Genomic DNA, 15,821 nt, shown 5'->3' with positions numbered 1-15,821 from the left:
TCCTCCCCTGCCCTGTAGATATTGGTGCACCCAAGGGTCCCACCTTGGATCTCTCCTCCCGCTACATTCTCTTCTGTAATTCAGGCCTTTGCCTCGAAGAGTTGTCGCTATGCTGGTGGCTTTTGTCTCAAATTTTTCGTCTCCAGTCTCTTCGGAACTGCAGACTCACCTCTCCAACTCTCTGTTCCCCATCTCCACTTAGCATGTTCCAAACCCCCACTCCTGGTCGCACCCCTGCACCCACTCCCCCTCCACTGTCCATTTCCATCCTGCACTTTCTGCCTCTCCCATTCCATAACAGCAACTCTATCTTCCAGTGGCTCAGGCCAAAAACCTGAGAGTCATCCTTGACTCCTCTCACTCTTTTACATCCCCTATCCAATCTACCGGCAAATCTTGTTGGTTCCACATTCAGAATATTTCCAAAATCTGAGCACATCTCCCACCTCCACTGCGCCCATCCCAGTCCAGGCTACCATTGTCTCCTGCTCGGACCCTGGCTGAGCTCTCCACGTCTGCTTCTCTGCTTGTTTACCCCTCCTGCTCCCTCACCTAGTCTCCATATGAGGATCAAAGAGTTCTCATTAAATCATGTTATTGTGGGCCTGGTGCAGCGGCTCGTGCCTGTAATCCCAGCACTTTGGGAGGCCAAGGCAGGAGAATCACTTGAGGTCAGGAGTTTGAGACCAGCCTGGGCAACATAGTGAGACCCTTGTTTCTATTAAAAAATGTTAAGAATTAGCCTGGTGTGGTGGCATGCACCTGTAGTCCCAGCTACTCTTTAATATTGCTTGAGCCCAGGAATTGGGGGCTACAGTGAGCTAGGACCGTGCTACCGCACTCCAGCCTGGGTGACAGAGCAAGTCTCTCTCTCTTAAAAAAAAAAAAGAAAGTCGTTTTAATTCACTCCATGGCTCACTCCCCATGCCCTTCACCCTGCCCTGTGCAGCCCACTGATCTGCTCGCTTCCCCAGCTCTCCGGGCAAGCTCCAAGCCCAGGGCCTCTTCTCCGCTTAAAGTGCTCTTCCCCTGCAACTGCATGCTTCACTCCCTCAAGTCCTTGCTCAAATGTCATTCTCTCAGCGAGGCCTTCCCCAATCACCCCTTTACAATTCTAACCTCACCTGCATCCCTCCACTTTGTCTCCCCAGTGGAATCCCACAAGGGAGGGGTTTTTATTTATCTTGTTCACTGGTGCATTTGTCTAGCATAAAGCAGTTGCTCACCAAATATTCAAATGCATCAATGAATGGATGAATGAGTCTACTTTGCTTGAATGGAAGTGAGGGGTTTCCAGGTAGAGGTGAGGTCTGAAGGCAAAATGAATGGTCTTTTAAGAGAACAACTACCTTGCAGATAAGTTCAAGTAGCTACTGGACACCTCCCATTTTCACCCGCCCTTCCCACTCTAATCCATGCCTGAAGAATGTGATGCCAGGGATGGCAGGCTCTGCATTGGTGTCTCCCCAGAATGTTCAGGCTCGCGGAGTTGGCTCAGGTCCCTGGGCAGGTGCTGGTCTCCCTAGTTCAAATGCCTGGAAGACAGAGACCTTTCTAAGCCAGGCATAGAAATAACAAACTCCACATATTCCCAGTTATTTGTGGGAGCAAAAAATTAAAACAATTGAATCCATGGAGATAGAGAGTAGAAGGATGGTTACCAGAGGCTAAGAAGGGTATGGGGGTCGTGGGGAGTGGGGATGCTTAATATGTACAAAAAAACAGAATGAATAAGACCTAGTATTCACTAGCACAGCAGGGTGACTATAGTCAAAAATAATTTAATTGTACACTTTAAAGCAACTAACAGAGTATAATTGGATTGTTTGTAACCCAAAGGATAAATGCTCAAAAGGATGGATACCTCATTTATCCTGATGTGCTTATATCTCATTGCATGCCTGTATCAAACATCTCAGGTACTCCACAAATATATACAACTACTATGTACCCACAGAAGTTAAAAAAAAAAAAAAAAAAAGACAAGGGCCTTTCTTGAGTCACTGCACGTGCCAGGCACTGCATCCCCTAAGAGCTATGGCCCTTACCATGGCTGGATGGTGACTGGATCAGAGATTGTTGAATGCAGAGATGGTTGTCACTGAGCCCTATCTGCACGGGCGTTCCGTGAACACAGCGGTTTTGACTTCCAACATGAACATTTCCACGCCAGGGTCTGACCCACCTTTGTGAGATTTGTTCATTTATATACAAGAAAAACTTCCCAAGGTAGAACTGGAAAGACCCATTTGGATGTGCATTTTACAGCTCTCGTTCCAGGGATCCAGTGGTACAAAATAAGAACTCTCCCAGGAAACCAGAGCCAGTCTGTCATCCGGCCCTGGGTGTGAGGCAGCTGTTCTCTTGCAGGACAGGGCTGTGTGCCGTCTCGTGGGCTGATCTTCCTGTCTTGGGTATGGAGTGGCCCAGCCTGGCCAAGGCACTCAGTGCCCATCCACAACTCCCCATCAGGCTTCTGTGTTTTGCAAAATGCAAGGGAATCTTTGTGTCTGACCTGGACGCCCTCTGTTCCCCAGGGAACCTCCAACGATGTCTGCCTCACCGGAGGAACTGAGTACAGGGGGAAGGTTAAAGAACATGACGGTGGACGAATGCTTCCAGTCTCGGAGCACCGTCCTCCAGGGGCAGCCCTTCGGGGGTGTCCCCACCGTGCTGTGCCTCAACATCGCCCTGTGGGTGGTGAGTCTTGGGCACTGCAGGAGGCAGACAGTAAAGCCTCAGACAGGGTTGAACTTTCACAGGTGACGCAGTGGGGGACCCAGTTGTCCAAATGGACAACAGCCACAGTGATACAAACTACCTGAATGTCAGTCCTGCCCAGGGTGGCCTGGGTAGGTGGGCCTCGGAAAGAAGAGGCTGGAGGAACAGGCAGAATTCCTGGGATTCTCTTCCATGCATCATTGTCCAAAGGTCCACCTGGCCTTCCCTCCTGTTTCTCACTGCTGAGGTCTTCAAGGCACATTCTGGTCCCATAGTTCTGAACATACCGCCAGCTCCTTCATTCAGTGAACTCTGAACGTCCACTCTGTACCCAGCAGCTGCTGGGCACTGGCAACCCAGAGTTGAAAGGAATGGCCCCTACTCCAACAGAGCTCACCTTCTAGTGGAGGAGCTCCCTGGGGACGTTAGGGACAGGGTCTCCCCCAAGGGAATGCGGGGGGCCAGCCAAGGGGAAGGGATCCATGAACTCTCCCACCCCACATTGCTTTTCCTGGCCTGTAGCTCGTCCTTGTGGTTTACTCCTTCCTCCGGAAAGCTGCGTGGGACTATGGGCGCCTGGCTCTGCTGATACACAATGACAGGTGAGGAGGGGTCGAGATGGGTAAGCTGTTGCCCCCTTGGGGAGAACCTGCTGCCCCCTTGGGGAGAACCTGCTGCCATGGTCAGGACGCGGCTCTGCCCAGCGCCCAAGCTGCAGCAGGTGTCTCGCCAGCAGGTGGCCTCTGCCCCTGCTCTGCCCTCCCTGCAGGAAGGGGACCTGGAGGGCAGCCATCCCTGGGCACAAGGCCATGTTCTTCTCTGGTCTTAGACTTTCTGGATCACGTGACTGGACTCCCAGGATGCCTGGTGCACCTGGCACGGGGCAATTGCTGTCTGTGCCCAGAGCTGTGTGCTCAGCAAAGGAGCTGAGGCTTGCCTGCCCCTTGCAGAGCAGAGGGCAGCCCTCAGCCAGGGAGTGGAGAGGGAGCAGGGCAGGCAGCTGGGACCTTTTCTTTCCTTTCTTACCTCCCTGCCCCGTCCCTGGCTGGCAGCCTGACCTCGCTGATCTATGGGGAGCAGAGCGAGAAGACTTCTCCCTCGGAGACTTCCTTGGAGATGGAACGCAGAGACAAGGTGAGTGCTGGTAGCGGTCCAGGCAGGGGGAGTCCTGGCGCTGGGCAGGCGGGCGTGGTGTGCACTGGGAGAAGCATGGCTCAGACCCTGGGGATTTGCAATCAGCCGGGCTCAACCACTTCCAAATTCCTCAGCCTCCCCCAGACTCAGTTTCCCCACCTAAAAGATGGAGATATTGACCATACCTACTACTAGGGTGCCAAGTAAGTGTTAACTAACTGAAACATCTTAGAGAGATTTTTAACATTAATTTGTCTTCTCTGCTCAAATCTCCAACCCTTCTCACAGTCCTGTCCTGCCCATGTCCTCGCCTCTGACTCTGAGTCAAGGCCTCACCTCCCATTTCACATAGAAGATTCTAGTCATCTGGCAGGGATTCCCTCAGCCTCAGGCTCCCCAGCCTTGTTTAGTGGAGCGCAGTCTGCTGCTTCCTCGCCTTCCCTGGCGAAGACCAGCCCTTCAGCCACTTGCTGGGAAGCACCTGCTGTCTGCCAGCCACTGGACTGGGAGCTGGGGACCAAGTCCTGCCTCATGGCACTGTCTTCCCCGGGCAGGGGAGACGAGCAGACAGAAGCACATAGACTGGTGATAAGGCACAGTGGAGAACAAGGGGGATCTGCGGCACAGGGGAGGTCAGGGATGGTCTTGGGCAGTGGTGACATTTCAGTGGGGCCCTGAATACTTTGAGAGGGCGCCCTGAGAACGTCCTCCCTCCCCACCCCCACACACAGCTGAACTTCTGACAGTGGCCCATGCTGCGGTCACCCCCCCCTCCCCTCCCACTCACGCCCCGCCTCCCACTCATGCCTCCTCTCTCACACTCCACCTCCCACTCACGCCTCCCCGCCACTCAAGCCCCGCCTCCCACTCATGTCCTGCCTCCCACTCATGCCTCCCCTGCCACTCACGAGCCCTGCCTCCCACTTATGTCCTGCCTCCCCTCCCCTCTCACCTCCCACTCACGCCTCCCCTCCCACTCATGCCCCCCTCCCATTCACGCCTCCCCTCCCACCCATACCTCCTCTCTCGCTCACGCCTCAACCTCCTCAAATGTGAGCTCCTGTCCATCACTCCACCCAGACAACCCTGAAGGTCAGCAGTGGTTCGCCCCGCCACTAAATCCAATGTACTTTTCTCAGTTCACATCTCGCCTGTGTTCTCCAAAACGTCCGACCCCCTAGACCGTCTTTCTCTCTTGCACGGGTGTTCTCCCTTGCATAGGTGACGTCACATTCTTTGGGTTTCCCTTCTAGCTCTCTGTCTGCTCCTACTGTGTCTCCTTTGCAGGCTTCTCTTCCACACTGGGAGTCTCCTCAACCAGCTGATCCCATACCCTTCCCCTCGCCCTGACTCCTAGGCAGTGACGCCCACACTGATGACTTCCTTCGCCATCTCTACACATAAACTTTTAAATTCCTGTCTCCAGCTAATCCTCTCACTGGGCCCCAGGCCGATTTATTCAATGTCTTTCAAAATACCTCCACATGGATATTGTGGTCATTTGGGGTTCCATTTGTCCAAAACATTTCATGATATCCCACCACACCCACCTGTTCCTGTGACCTTGGTCTCAGACCCCCCACCGTCCTCCCCAGGGTCTCCTCTCCCTCTTACCCAGGACCCCGAGCATGGCCAATGTGTCTCCACGTTGTGTTGCTTTGACCTTCCCCGTTTTCTTTCTCTCCTTCCCTCCTACCATTCCCTGGTCCAGGCCTCCATCAGCCTTTTGCCTGGACAACTGCAGTAGCTCTAACTGATCCCTCTAAGTCCACACTCTAGGGCCCTTATCCATTTTCCATCTGCATCCAGAGAGATTCCCCTGCCTGGGGACATATTTTCCGCTGCAGAGACCTTCACTGTCTTCCCAGGGCCCGTGGAATCAATTATAGATGCTGTGCCGTGGCCTGGTAGTTTGGTCCATCCTCCCTTACTCCTCCCAACTCCCCTATCCCCGCCACATGGGTCCACCTTTTAGTTTCTCAATAGGGCCACCTGCTTCCCTCCACCAGTCCTTTCCCAGGCTCTTCCCTCTCCCCCTTCCCCAGTGGCCCTTCTCGGAGTCGCTCACCTTTTGTTGAGATTTCAGCTGAAGCATACTTCCGCAGGGAGCCCTGACCACCCTTCCTGGGTCCAGATCTCTTGTTATATAGCCACAGAAAATGCATTCCTTCTGTTTAACATTTTTAACCCTGTCTGTAACCATCCCTCATCTGCGAGATCAGTCTAGTGTGTCTGTTTCCACAAGCCGTGAACTTGGATTTGCTCATCACTGCACCCCACGTCCAATCCAGCCTGCCACGTACTTAGCATCTGATGCGTATTTGTCAGCTGTGCTATGTAAGTGGAGCTACATTCCTTCCATTGTCATCCCTCGAGAGGCTGGGTCCTTTACTTGCTAGGATCTGCCCTCTCCAAAGTGCAGAGCCTCAGACAAGTGACTTCATCTTTTGGAGGCTTCCTAGGTAGAAAAAGGGCAGCAACACCTACCTTGCAATGTGGCTCGCAGCTTTACTTTTAGAAACGTCACTTTGATTTTTTTTCTTGTTACAATGACAGAAAAAAAAAGTTTTATTTTTAAAAGTCTAGAAGATAAATCCCTGTGGCAGCAAACTGAAGAAGGCATAAATTAAATTAAATGGGGAACAGAGAGTTCAGTGAGGCGGCCCCCACAGTGTCCAGCCAGGGTGGGGAGACTTCAGCCAGGGCCAGGTGGTGTGGGTGAAGAAAATGGGTCTCACCATGGTTCCCTGAGCAATTTGGGTCAGGCATTGTTACCCCCAGGTGGTGGGAGCTCAGACAGGCGAAGTGAACTGACAGCTGTCGCTCTGTCACATCAGCTGAGCTGGCTCCTGGGAACTGCAGCCCTGTGTCTGCCTCTCATGTGGCTGTTCAGCTGCTGAACTTTCTGAATGGTTTATGCCTTCAGAGCCACAACGGGTACTCAGGGGAGGGAGGGTGTGTGTGTGTGTGTGCGCGCGCACGCGCGCGCACACAGAGAGAGATATCCATACGGGATATTCACGGCCATGCTTCTACTCATGACCTCTGCCCTTTGGTGGATGACCCATCCTCTGTCTATTCTAGTATACACCTGTGCACCTGTAGTGGAAGGGGCAGAAACACATTCCCAGGAAGGTGTGTCCCCAGTGGTGCCTAATCATGAGGGACCATCAAGAAAGCTACTTATGGCCGGGCGTGGTGGCTCACACCTGTAATCCCAGCACTTTGGGAGGCCGAGGTAGGTGGATCATGAGGTCAGGAGATCAAGACCATCCTGGTAAACACGGTGAAACCCCGTCTCTACTAAAAAATACAAAAAAATTAGCCAGCCGTGGTGGCAGGTGCCTGTAGTCCCAGCTGCTCAGGAGGCTGAGGCAGGAGAATGGCGGGAACCCGGGAGGCGGTGGAACTTGCAGTGAGCGTAGATCACACCACTGCACTCCAGCGTGGGTGACAGAGCAAGACTCTGTCTCAAAAAAAAAAAAAAAAAGAAAAGAAAGCTACTTGTTCCCTTAGTCAGTCACACCCTGTTTGCCCAGCTGGGCCGTGGAGACAGACTCTCCATGCAGGAGGGGTGACTGGACCTCTCTCGGCCCAGCTCTGCCTTGCTAGTTACCCCTCTCTGGGATGCTCCCCACTGCTGCTGCCACCAGCATGCTATTCCCCTTCATTGCTCTGACTCAAAACACCTGAACCTTTATCCTTAATTTAGCTCCCCAGGATATAGCTGGAGGAATATCCTGCCATGAACACCCACCGATTGGCCATTGTCACCATCAGCCAACCCAACACAGGGAAGGGGCCTTAGAAGGTGGGACTTATGCCAAGGGGAGCAAGGGACTGCTGTTTCTTTTGTGCCTTCTCAAAAGGAAGCAATGAGAAAAGGCAAAAAAGAAACAGATGTCCTTTGCTCTCCTTGGCCTAAGGCCCACCTTCTAAGTCTCCTTCCCTGTGTCAGGTTGGCTGATAGTTGCTTCCTTTTGGGAAACACCTCTTCCCCAGTCCATGTGGTTCCAGAGGACTGTCAGTCAAGAGGTCTGCCTGGTTCACAGAAGTGCACATGACCCAGATGGAGTCATTCTAGACCTGTAACCTTGTGCAAGGTTTTGCTAAGTCCTCTGGGATCCCAGAAGGAAGGAGGCACCAGGGTAACTTCACCAGCTACCAGAGCTGGCAGCTTTTAGAGTTGCAGGCCCTAGCCCCCGCTCTTACACCCCATTCCAAAGACAACTCTAGTCCCCCACCAGTCTCCCCATGGCTGAGGCCACCTTTCCTCACCACCCAGAAACTCTAGACAGCAAGATCCCAAGAGAAAGGTATCAACAGGACAGTACCCTCAGCACATGGCATCAAAGATGCCACCAAACCACTCCAGGCTTCATGATGTTTACTGAGGTGCAGGAATTCAGAGGGAAAGAGACCTTCTCCCTTGCAACACCCATATCAGTCTCCTTAAGGGATTTTTTTCTTTATTTTAATAAGTGGGGTCTTGCTGTGTTGCCCAGGCTGGACTCAAACTCCTGGGCTCAAGTGATCCACCTGCCTCAGCCTCTTGAGCTGCTGAGATTAAGAGTGTGAGCCACCATGCCTGGCTTCCTTAAGGAAATTTTAATTGGCCCCACTTGGGTAAAGTTCCCATTGGCCAGTCAGTCACTGGAGGCAAATTCCCACTTGGACAGAGTAGGAGTAGGAGCCCACTGGACCACACGCATCCAGGGAAGGGCATCTCCGGAAGGAAGCATGAAGGACGGACAGAGAGCGACAGATGTTCACCCCAGAAGGAGTCACTTCTCCCCCTTCAGTTCAAGAGTCACCTTCTAAACCCCATTTCCTATAACAGGAAGGCAGAGATGTCCCCTCATTTCCAAGGAAGCATCTCCCTCCACAGTCCCTGGTTCCCAACTGAGCCTTCAGACTCTTTTTCCCAGGAAGGAGGCCCCGGACACTGCCGCGGCTGCCTCAGATGACCCGGCCGCCTGGGTTCCCAGAGCTGGGCAGGGCGGGCCAGGGCCTGAGTTTTCTCACAGTTTCTCTCCTTTCCCCCCAGGGCTTCTGTTCCTGGTTCTTCAACAGCATAACCATGAAGTAAGTGCCCGGGCTCTGTGAGCTTGTAACCGTGTTGCCTCGGGGATAGGGGGTGGAGGCTCCTGGAAAAGTTAGCAGCCCCCAGCCTGGGATGACAGGGCCTGAACTCCACACCCTCCCCACCACCTCGGCCCATCACCAGTGAAGGATGCTTTCCTGGGTGACAATTGGTGAAGTGGGAACTGGGCACAGCCCACTGCCCCTCAGGGAAGGACCACTTTTAATAGCTGAATCATTACTCACATGCTTATAGAAATGCTTCTGTGAACCCCACACGAGGAAAAAGAAATCCTTCCTTTGTGCTATCTGCTTGATTTCTGTGAACATCATTCAGCGTATCATGTGTTCACCCTTCTGCCCAAGCAAACACATCGGGCAGAAGGGCAGGCTTCTCTCGGCCTCAGTGCCTGGAGAGCAGCGGGGCAGCCCTTGCCCACCTCACCTTCTGGGTTTCTTGAATGCCAGACCCCACTTTGCAAGCAAGCAGACCCCAAGTCACCCGTTTTCTCCTGCAAGCCGACCTCAAGTTACCTATTTTCTCCTGATTCCTCAACACCAACCAGACGCTTCAGCAGCGCAGACACTTACCAGAACTCTATGTTCCCACTGCATAGGCATACACGCGTGCACCCTCATACATATACGCACACACACGTGCATGTGTGCACACAGCTCTTCCTCCACCTCAGACCCCACATACTCATGGGCTCTCCCTCAATGTGCTCCATCTGTCCTGTCCTGCCCATCCTTAAAACCCCTCCACCCCACCCTTACCCAAAGACTCCTATCATGGAGGCCCCTCTATCAGGGACTCAGCATCTGGGAAAGCAGGAAGGCAGGGCATTGCACTGTGCATCCAGCACCCCTTGAGAGCAGCGTCATAGAAGACAGTTTAATGCATTTACTGAGCAGCAATAAGTCAAGCAGAGTCCGCATGCACAAACGCATGCGATCTGATTGGAGAAATAAAGGTGAACAAGACTCCCTTCGTAGAATTCAGAATGGGAGGGTTATAATTGCTGTGCAGAGAGCATCTGGGGAAGAGATAAATGAATTCCAACTGGAAAAGTACAGTTTTGAGCTAGGCATTAGAGGACAGGAAGAGTTTCGATAGGTGCGATGTGGGATGTGGAGGGCACATCAGAAGTAAAGGACTGTGGCCGGGCGCGGTGGCTCACGCCTGTAATCCCAGGACTTTGGGAGGCCGAAGTGGGCGGATGACAAGGTCAGGAGATAGAGACCATCCTGACTAACACGGTGAAACCCCATCTCTATTAAGAATACAAAAAATTAGCTGGGCATGGTAGCAGGCACCTGTAGTCCCAGCTACTCGGGAGGCTGAGGCAGGAGAATCGTGTGAACCCGGGAGGCGGAGCTTGCAGCGAGCCGAGATCATGCCACTGCACTCCAGCCTGGGTGACAGAGTGAGAATCCATCTCAGAAAAGAAAAAAAAAAGAAGTAAAGGACTGTGTGAGCCAGTTTGTTGCAGAGATGAGTAGGGTGTACCCAGACATGGTAAATCTGGTGTGGACAGAAGCAAGATTTCATGGTAGATGTGGCAGGGGAGGGTAAAAGATTGGGCTGGAAGGATCCGTTGGGTTTTTTTTTTTTTTTTTTGAGGCAGAGTCTCTCTGTGTCGCCCAGGTTGGAGTGCAGTGGCACAGCCTCAGTTCACTGCAACCTCCGCCTCCTGGGTTCAAGCAATTTTCCTACCTCAGCCTCCTGAGTAGCTGGGATTACAGGCACGCGCCACTATGCCCTGCTAATTTTTGTATTTTTAGTAAAGACGGGGTTTCACCATGTTGGCCAGGCTGGCCTCGAACTCCTGACCTGAGGTGGTCCACCTGCCTCAGTCTTTCAAAGTGCTGGGATTACAGGCATGAACCACCGCATTGGGCCTCAGCTGGGATCTTGACTGGCATACTGAGAATCTTGGGCTTTCATCTAGAAACAGTAGGGAGTCAATTAGTATTTTCAAGCAGGAAAGTCAAAACGATATATGTGTTTAGGCAGAAGTGTGGAGAGTGAATGGCCTTAGAGAAAGTCCAAAGTCAAAGTGAGCAGTTAAAGAGGCTATTCCAATAGTTGAGGTGGGAGGTGCTGGTGACCTGAACTGGGGCAGTGACTACAGAAACAATGGAAAAAATTGTCTTCCACAAAACTGGTCCCTGGTGCCAAAAAAGTTGGGGACCACTACTGTATAGTATTTCATGATTTATATATCACATTTCTTGTGTCCATTTCACCTTGATAGACATGTAAGTTGTTTCCAGTTTGAGGATGTTACAAGTAATGCATCTATGAAATTTTTATACATGGCTCTGGGTACACATGTTGTGCATTTCTGTTGGGTGTAAACCTAGGAGTGGAATCGCTAGATCATAGAATGTGCATGATTTCCATTTCAGTAGATAATACCAACTGTTCTCCAGTGTAACTGGGCCAGTGTATACACCCATGAGAACAGGAGAGCTCCCAATGCCCCACACTCTCACCAACACTTAGTGTTGTCCAACTTTCCAACTTTGGCAAATCTGGCAGTGTGGAGTGATAGCTCATTATCTCATCATGGGTTTCAGGTGTTCCTTTTTTCCTAATAGGCTGCCTCTCAATACCACGAATGCTTTGTCTGGTGGTAAGGCTGTACCATAGCAACCACTCAAAATGTTTGAAGAAGTAATAAAAGGATGAATGAACGCTCTATTTCAAGAGTGTTTCTGGATTCCTGAGTGTGTATCTGTAACAGAGCCCCTATCTTTGATATGTCTGTGAAATTCAGTTAAGGTATACTTCAGGGATAACAGAGGCTTTGAGATATAGGGCAATATTAAAAAAAAAAAAAAAAAAAAAAAAAAAAAACACTTGGGGAGGCGGTGATCATTTGCTGCCCTTCCCTCTACCTCCCTGCAACAAGTGGTGACCACGCTGGCTCCCGAGGCATGTCCTTGTCTATGTGTCTCTTCCAGGGACGAGGATCTGATTAACAAGTGTGGGGACGACGCACGCATCTACATTGTGTTCCAGTACCACCTCATCATCTTCGTGCTCATCATCTGCATCCCCTCCCTGGGCATCATTTTGCCCGTCAACTACACTGGATCCGTTCTGGGTAGGCAGAGCTCAGTGGGCCCCAGGGCAGCAGCTGGACCTGAGAGGCAGCCAGGCAAGCCAGTCAGGGCTGGGGTTGAGGGTCTAGACATCTATTTTAATCCTGCCTCTTGGAGCTTGTTGTTGTGTGAACTTGGACAAGCCATGCTTCACTTCTCTCAGGTGGAGACTGGAGACAATTCCTCCTTTGTCACAGGTTTGGCCCAGGGCCTGGCACACAGCAGGCACATAGTATTAATTCAGTTGGGAACTGAGTGTTCATTCACGGCCCCACTCTGGCTGGGTGTTCCTGGGGACCCTTTTGTGACATGTGACCCACTGCAAAGATCCCTGAACCCACTCTGTTGGACATAACACTGTTGAGTGCAGAATTTGTCTTGTGGGACCTCTGCTCCCACTCATTGGAAGAGGGTAAGCCCTTTGGACAGAACAGTATTGTGGATGAGACCTTGGCTTCCAAAACAGAAAAATCAGGGCTCCACAATGTTTACCCACACCTGCACCCCAGAAAATACCTTTGCCTAGCTAATATGTTACTTAATTTATTTATTTATTGAGACAGAGTTTTGCTATTGTCGCCCAGGCTGGAGTGCAATGGCACAATCTCAGCTCACTGCAACCTCTGCCTCCTGGGTTCAAGTGATTCCCCTGCCTCAGCCTCCGGAGTAGCTGGGATTACAGGCACTTGCCCCCACGCCTGGCTAATTTTTGTATTTTTAGTAGAGACAGGGTTTCACCATGTTGGCTGGGCTGGTCTCAAACTCCTGACCTCCAGTGATCCGCCCGCCTCAGCCTCCCAAAGTGCTGAGATTACAGGCATGAGCCACCGCGTCTGGCCGCTAACATGTGATTTAACCTTGTATATGGCAAATCAGTCTCCCGAGCTTCACTTTCCTCAACTGTCTTAGGGATTGGGAGATCACATACCTACACAGTGCTTCATATACATAGTAGATGCTCAATGAATAGCAGGTAGTATTTCACTTAGAATCATGAAGCTGAATGGAGCTGTATGAAGACTGTACAACTGGGTGGTGCAGAACAGCACCTTAAATGCCCCAGTGGAAACCAGCTTTACCTTGATTCCAGGTTTCTACCTGTTTGTCCTGGGCCAGAGGTAGACCTTAATTCAGTTTAGCACACAGAGTGTCCATGCCACCAAATTCCACTACTAGAGTAACATCCGAGTCCTTGTCTTGTCTCATCCTAAGAGCTGGTATGTTGGCAGTGATAATATCATGCAGGATTTTTAGATACATTTTACAAGGGAGTATCTGAACCATCAAACTAATACACCTAGCCAGAAGGATTTCCTCTGAATAAGGCAGTGTTGCCTTTTCTGGACATTGCCAGTGGTGATAGTGTTGCTAATGTCATCGTTCTGCTCATGGCTGGATGGCTGGTACCTTCAACAAGCATTCACTGGGTGTCCATTATGCGCCAATCGTGCCCTGGAGATACCACACAAAGAAGTGTTCACGCTTTCCTCCTGAGAGCCCCAGTCAGCAGTGCCAGGGAAAAGAGGCCTCTGATGTTTTTGTTAAAAGTTGGGGACAAGCTCTGGGGAACCGGAAGGAAGAGGAGGACAAAGGCAAGCATCTCCAGACCCCAGGCATTCGTCCAGGAACCTTGAACTCTGGTGCCCCACAGCAACGGAGGAGCCAGTAACTTCTTTCTCTTTCAGACTGGAGCAGTCACTTTGCTCGGACCACCATTGTCAATGTCTCCACAGAGTAGGTACCTGATCTGAACCTCCCATTCCATTGGCTGGGGGTGTTGGTCTGGGGAGGAGGTCTCACATGTCAGTTTGTAACATGGGCACCGTTTTGCTGATAAGAAAGGCCTGGTTTCCCTGGGAACCGGGTCCTGAGTGAGATGCCAGAAGCTGCATCCTCTTGGTGGGGCAGGACTCTTGGTGTGAGATGACACCCTGTGTCCTCATCTGTCATGAGTGGAGCTGCCCAAACTGGCCACTCATGAAGACGTGGAGAAATGGTCCTATTTGCTTAGTGTACCCAGATCCCAAGAGGCAGAGGCCCTGTGCTGAAAGAGATTGAAGATTATTTTCCTGCCACCAATAGGTTCCAGTCAGCCATCATATATCTGAGTGAATCACGGGCCTCACAGTCCCCCTCATAGAGTCCCACAGCAGACTCATGCCCCACCTCTGCCATTAACTGGCCCTGGGTCTGAAGCAATGTGCCCCCAACACTGAGCTTCAGTCCTTATCCATGTCCATCACTGGGGAAGGGCTGGTGGACGTACTCTCTAAGCTCCTTCCCCTCACAGGCCAGGAACCTGTGGGTTTCAACATCAGCCGACCTGGCTGGTGGCATATCGATTTACCCCGAGCCAAATGCGGCCCTGTTGGGCCGTGCCATGGCCTAGGTGTCTAGGCTAGCTTGGCTGATTCCTGACAAAGCTGCAGAAGCAGTTCCAGCCAGTGTGAGTGGGGTTCACACACCCCTGCCCCATCTCGCCTCCTCCCACCCCTGTCCCTCTGCCCCTGCTCTCCTGCAATACACTTTGGAGCAGACTGGCTTAACCCAAACTTGAAATCAGCGGAAAGGGGCTATGACATCCTCTCATCTCTGCTTTCACCATATCCTCCCTTGGGGATGCCAACCAGAGCAGGGATATCGGCTCCTTCCCAAAGCCCATTGCTGGCCCGAGTACCCACATCTTCCCAACAAAAAGTGAATTCTAGTAGAACAGCAAAAAGCCATCAATCTCCATGACTCCATCCTGGCAGAGAGCTGGAGTGTTCTGTAGAGACCATGTAGCCTTGCCCCTCTATGGAAACTGAGGGTGGAGGCATCTAGCAGATGGCAATGGCATGTGAGGTGCCAGGCACCTTTTGAAGCAAGGTGACCTTTCTCCCTTCCAACCATGTGGAATAAGGTAGGCCCTATTTCTGAGTAGCGATCCTAGCCAGATGCTTTGGGATGGCATCACGTGAGTTGAAAGCAGGGATGGCAAACATGGCCCAAGTGCCACGACTCTCCTACCCCAGGGGCGGTGCTGCAAACCATCTGGCTCTCCTCCCCCAAGGCCTGCAGGTAACCCAGGTTCTTCCTCACTGGGTCTGCTTTGCAACCATGGGGGCCTGAGCCACAGCAGCTGGCAGGATGGTGTTACAGTGATGAATCTAAGTTCTTCAGCAGCTCTGGGCTCACCTCCCAGCGCACCACTGCTACGGTGACCTTGGATGGGTCACCGACCCTCTCTCACCCTCATTTCCCTTTGAGTGAAGTGAAGATAACCACGTGAAGATAACCACATGCATGGCTATGTGTGTGGTTGGGTCTAGTGAGAAAATACACACCATGCACTAAGTCCCACGTGGATCTGGCTCAGAGTAAACACTCAATACACGTCCCGCTCATGAGCTGGAGCAAGACCCCTTCTCACCACTGATGCCCCTTCCAAGGCACCTGAGTGTCTGGACTCCAAGAAGGTGTTCCTGGAAAGACTGCATGTGGGCTGGGAGAGGGGGGTCCTGGGAGATTGTGGTCAGTGGGAGGGGAGGGTCTGAGAAGACTGCAATGGATGGGGAGAAATTTGGGGAGACTGTGATGGGTAGGAGGGAGCAGGGAGCCCTAGGAGACTGTGATAGGTGGGGGAGGTGTCCAGGGGGACTGCAGTGGGTGGGGGTCTGGGGAGACTGTGATGGGTGGGGGGGTCTGGGGAGACTGTGATGGGTGGGGTTCTGGGGAGCCTGTGATGGGTGGGGCATCTGGGGAGACTGTGATTGATGGGGGGCTGTGGGGAG

The 15,821-nt window shown here is 52.0% G+C and overlaps 1 protein-coding gene across 16 annotated transcripts in view; it reads left to right on the top strand.

The window, feature by feature from the left end:
* The window catches only part of TMEM63C (transmembrane protein 63C), a 76,520-nt gene that overhangs the window by 36,055 nt on the left and 24,644 nt on the right, over positions 1-15,821 (top strand). For 9 of the 16 annotated variants that reach the window (XR_004228987.1, XR_004228986.1, XR_003309686.1 and 6 more), the window contains 6 exons: positions 2,538-2,700; positions 3,244-3,323; positions 3,774-3,855; positions 8,903-8,940; positions 11,908-12,050; positions 13,734-13,782. Coding sequence is in view for 13 of the 16 variants with exons in the window: in XM_023184762.2 (XP_023040530.1) it covers positions 2,551-2,700; positions 3,244-3,323; positions 3,774-3,855; positions 8,903-8,940; positions 11,908-12,050; positions 13,734-13,782 (542 nt within the window). In the remaining 3 variants the exon portion in view is untranslated. Of the gene's footprint in view, positions 1-2,268; positions 2,415-2,537; positions 2,701-3,243; positions 3,324-3,773; positions 3,856-8,902; positions 8,941-11,907; positions 12,051-13,733; positions 13,783-15,821 lie in introns of all 16 variants that reach the window. The other 7 variants (XM_023184817.2, XM_023184796.2, XM_023184754.2 and 4 more) reach the window with 1 other exon arrangement.

Source organism: Piliocolobus tephrosceles, chromosome 6, assembly GCF_002776525.5.
Source record: "Piliocolobus tephrosceles isolate RC106 chromosome 6, ASM277652v3, whole genome shotgun sequence".
In the NCBI taxonomy this organism is placed as follows: domain Eukaryota; kingdom Metazoa; phylum Chordata; class Mammalia; order Primates; family Cercopithecidae; genus Piliocolobus; species Piliocolobus tephrosceles.
Note: the sequence above shows the minus strand (reverse complement) of the source record. Positions and strands in the feature narration are given on the sequence as shown.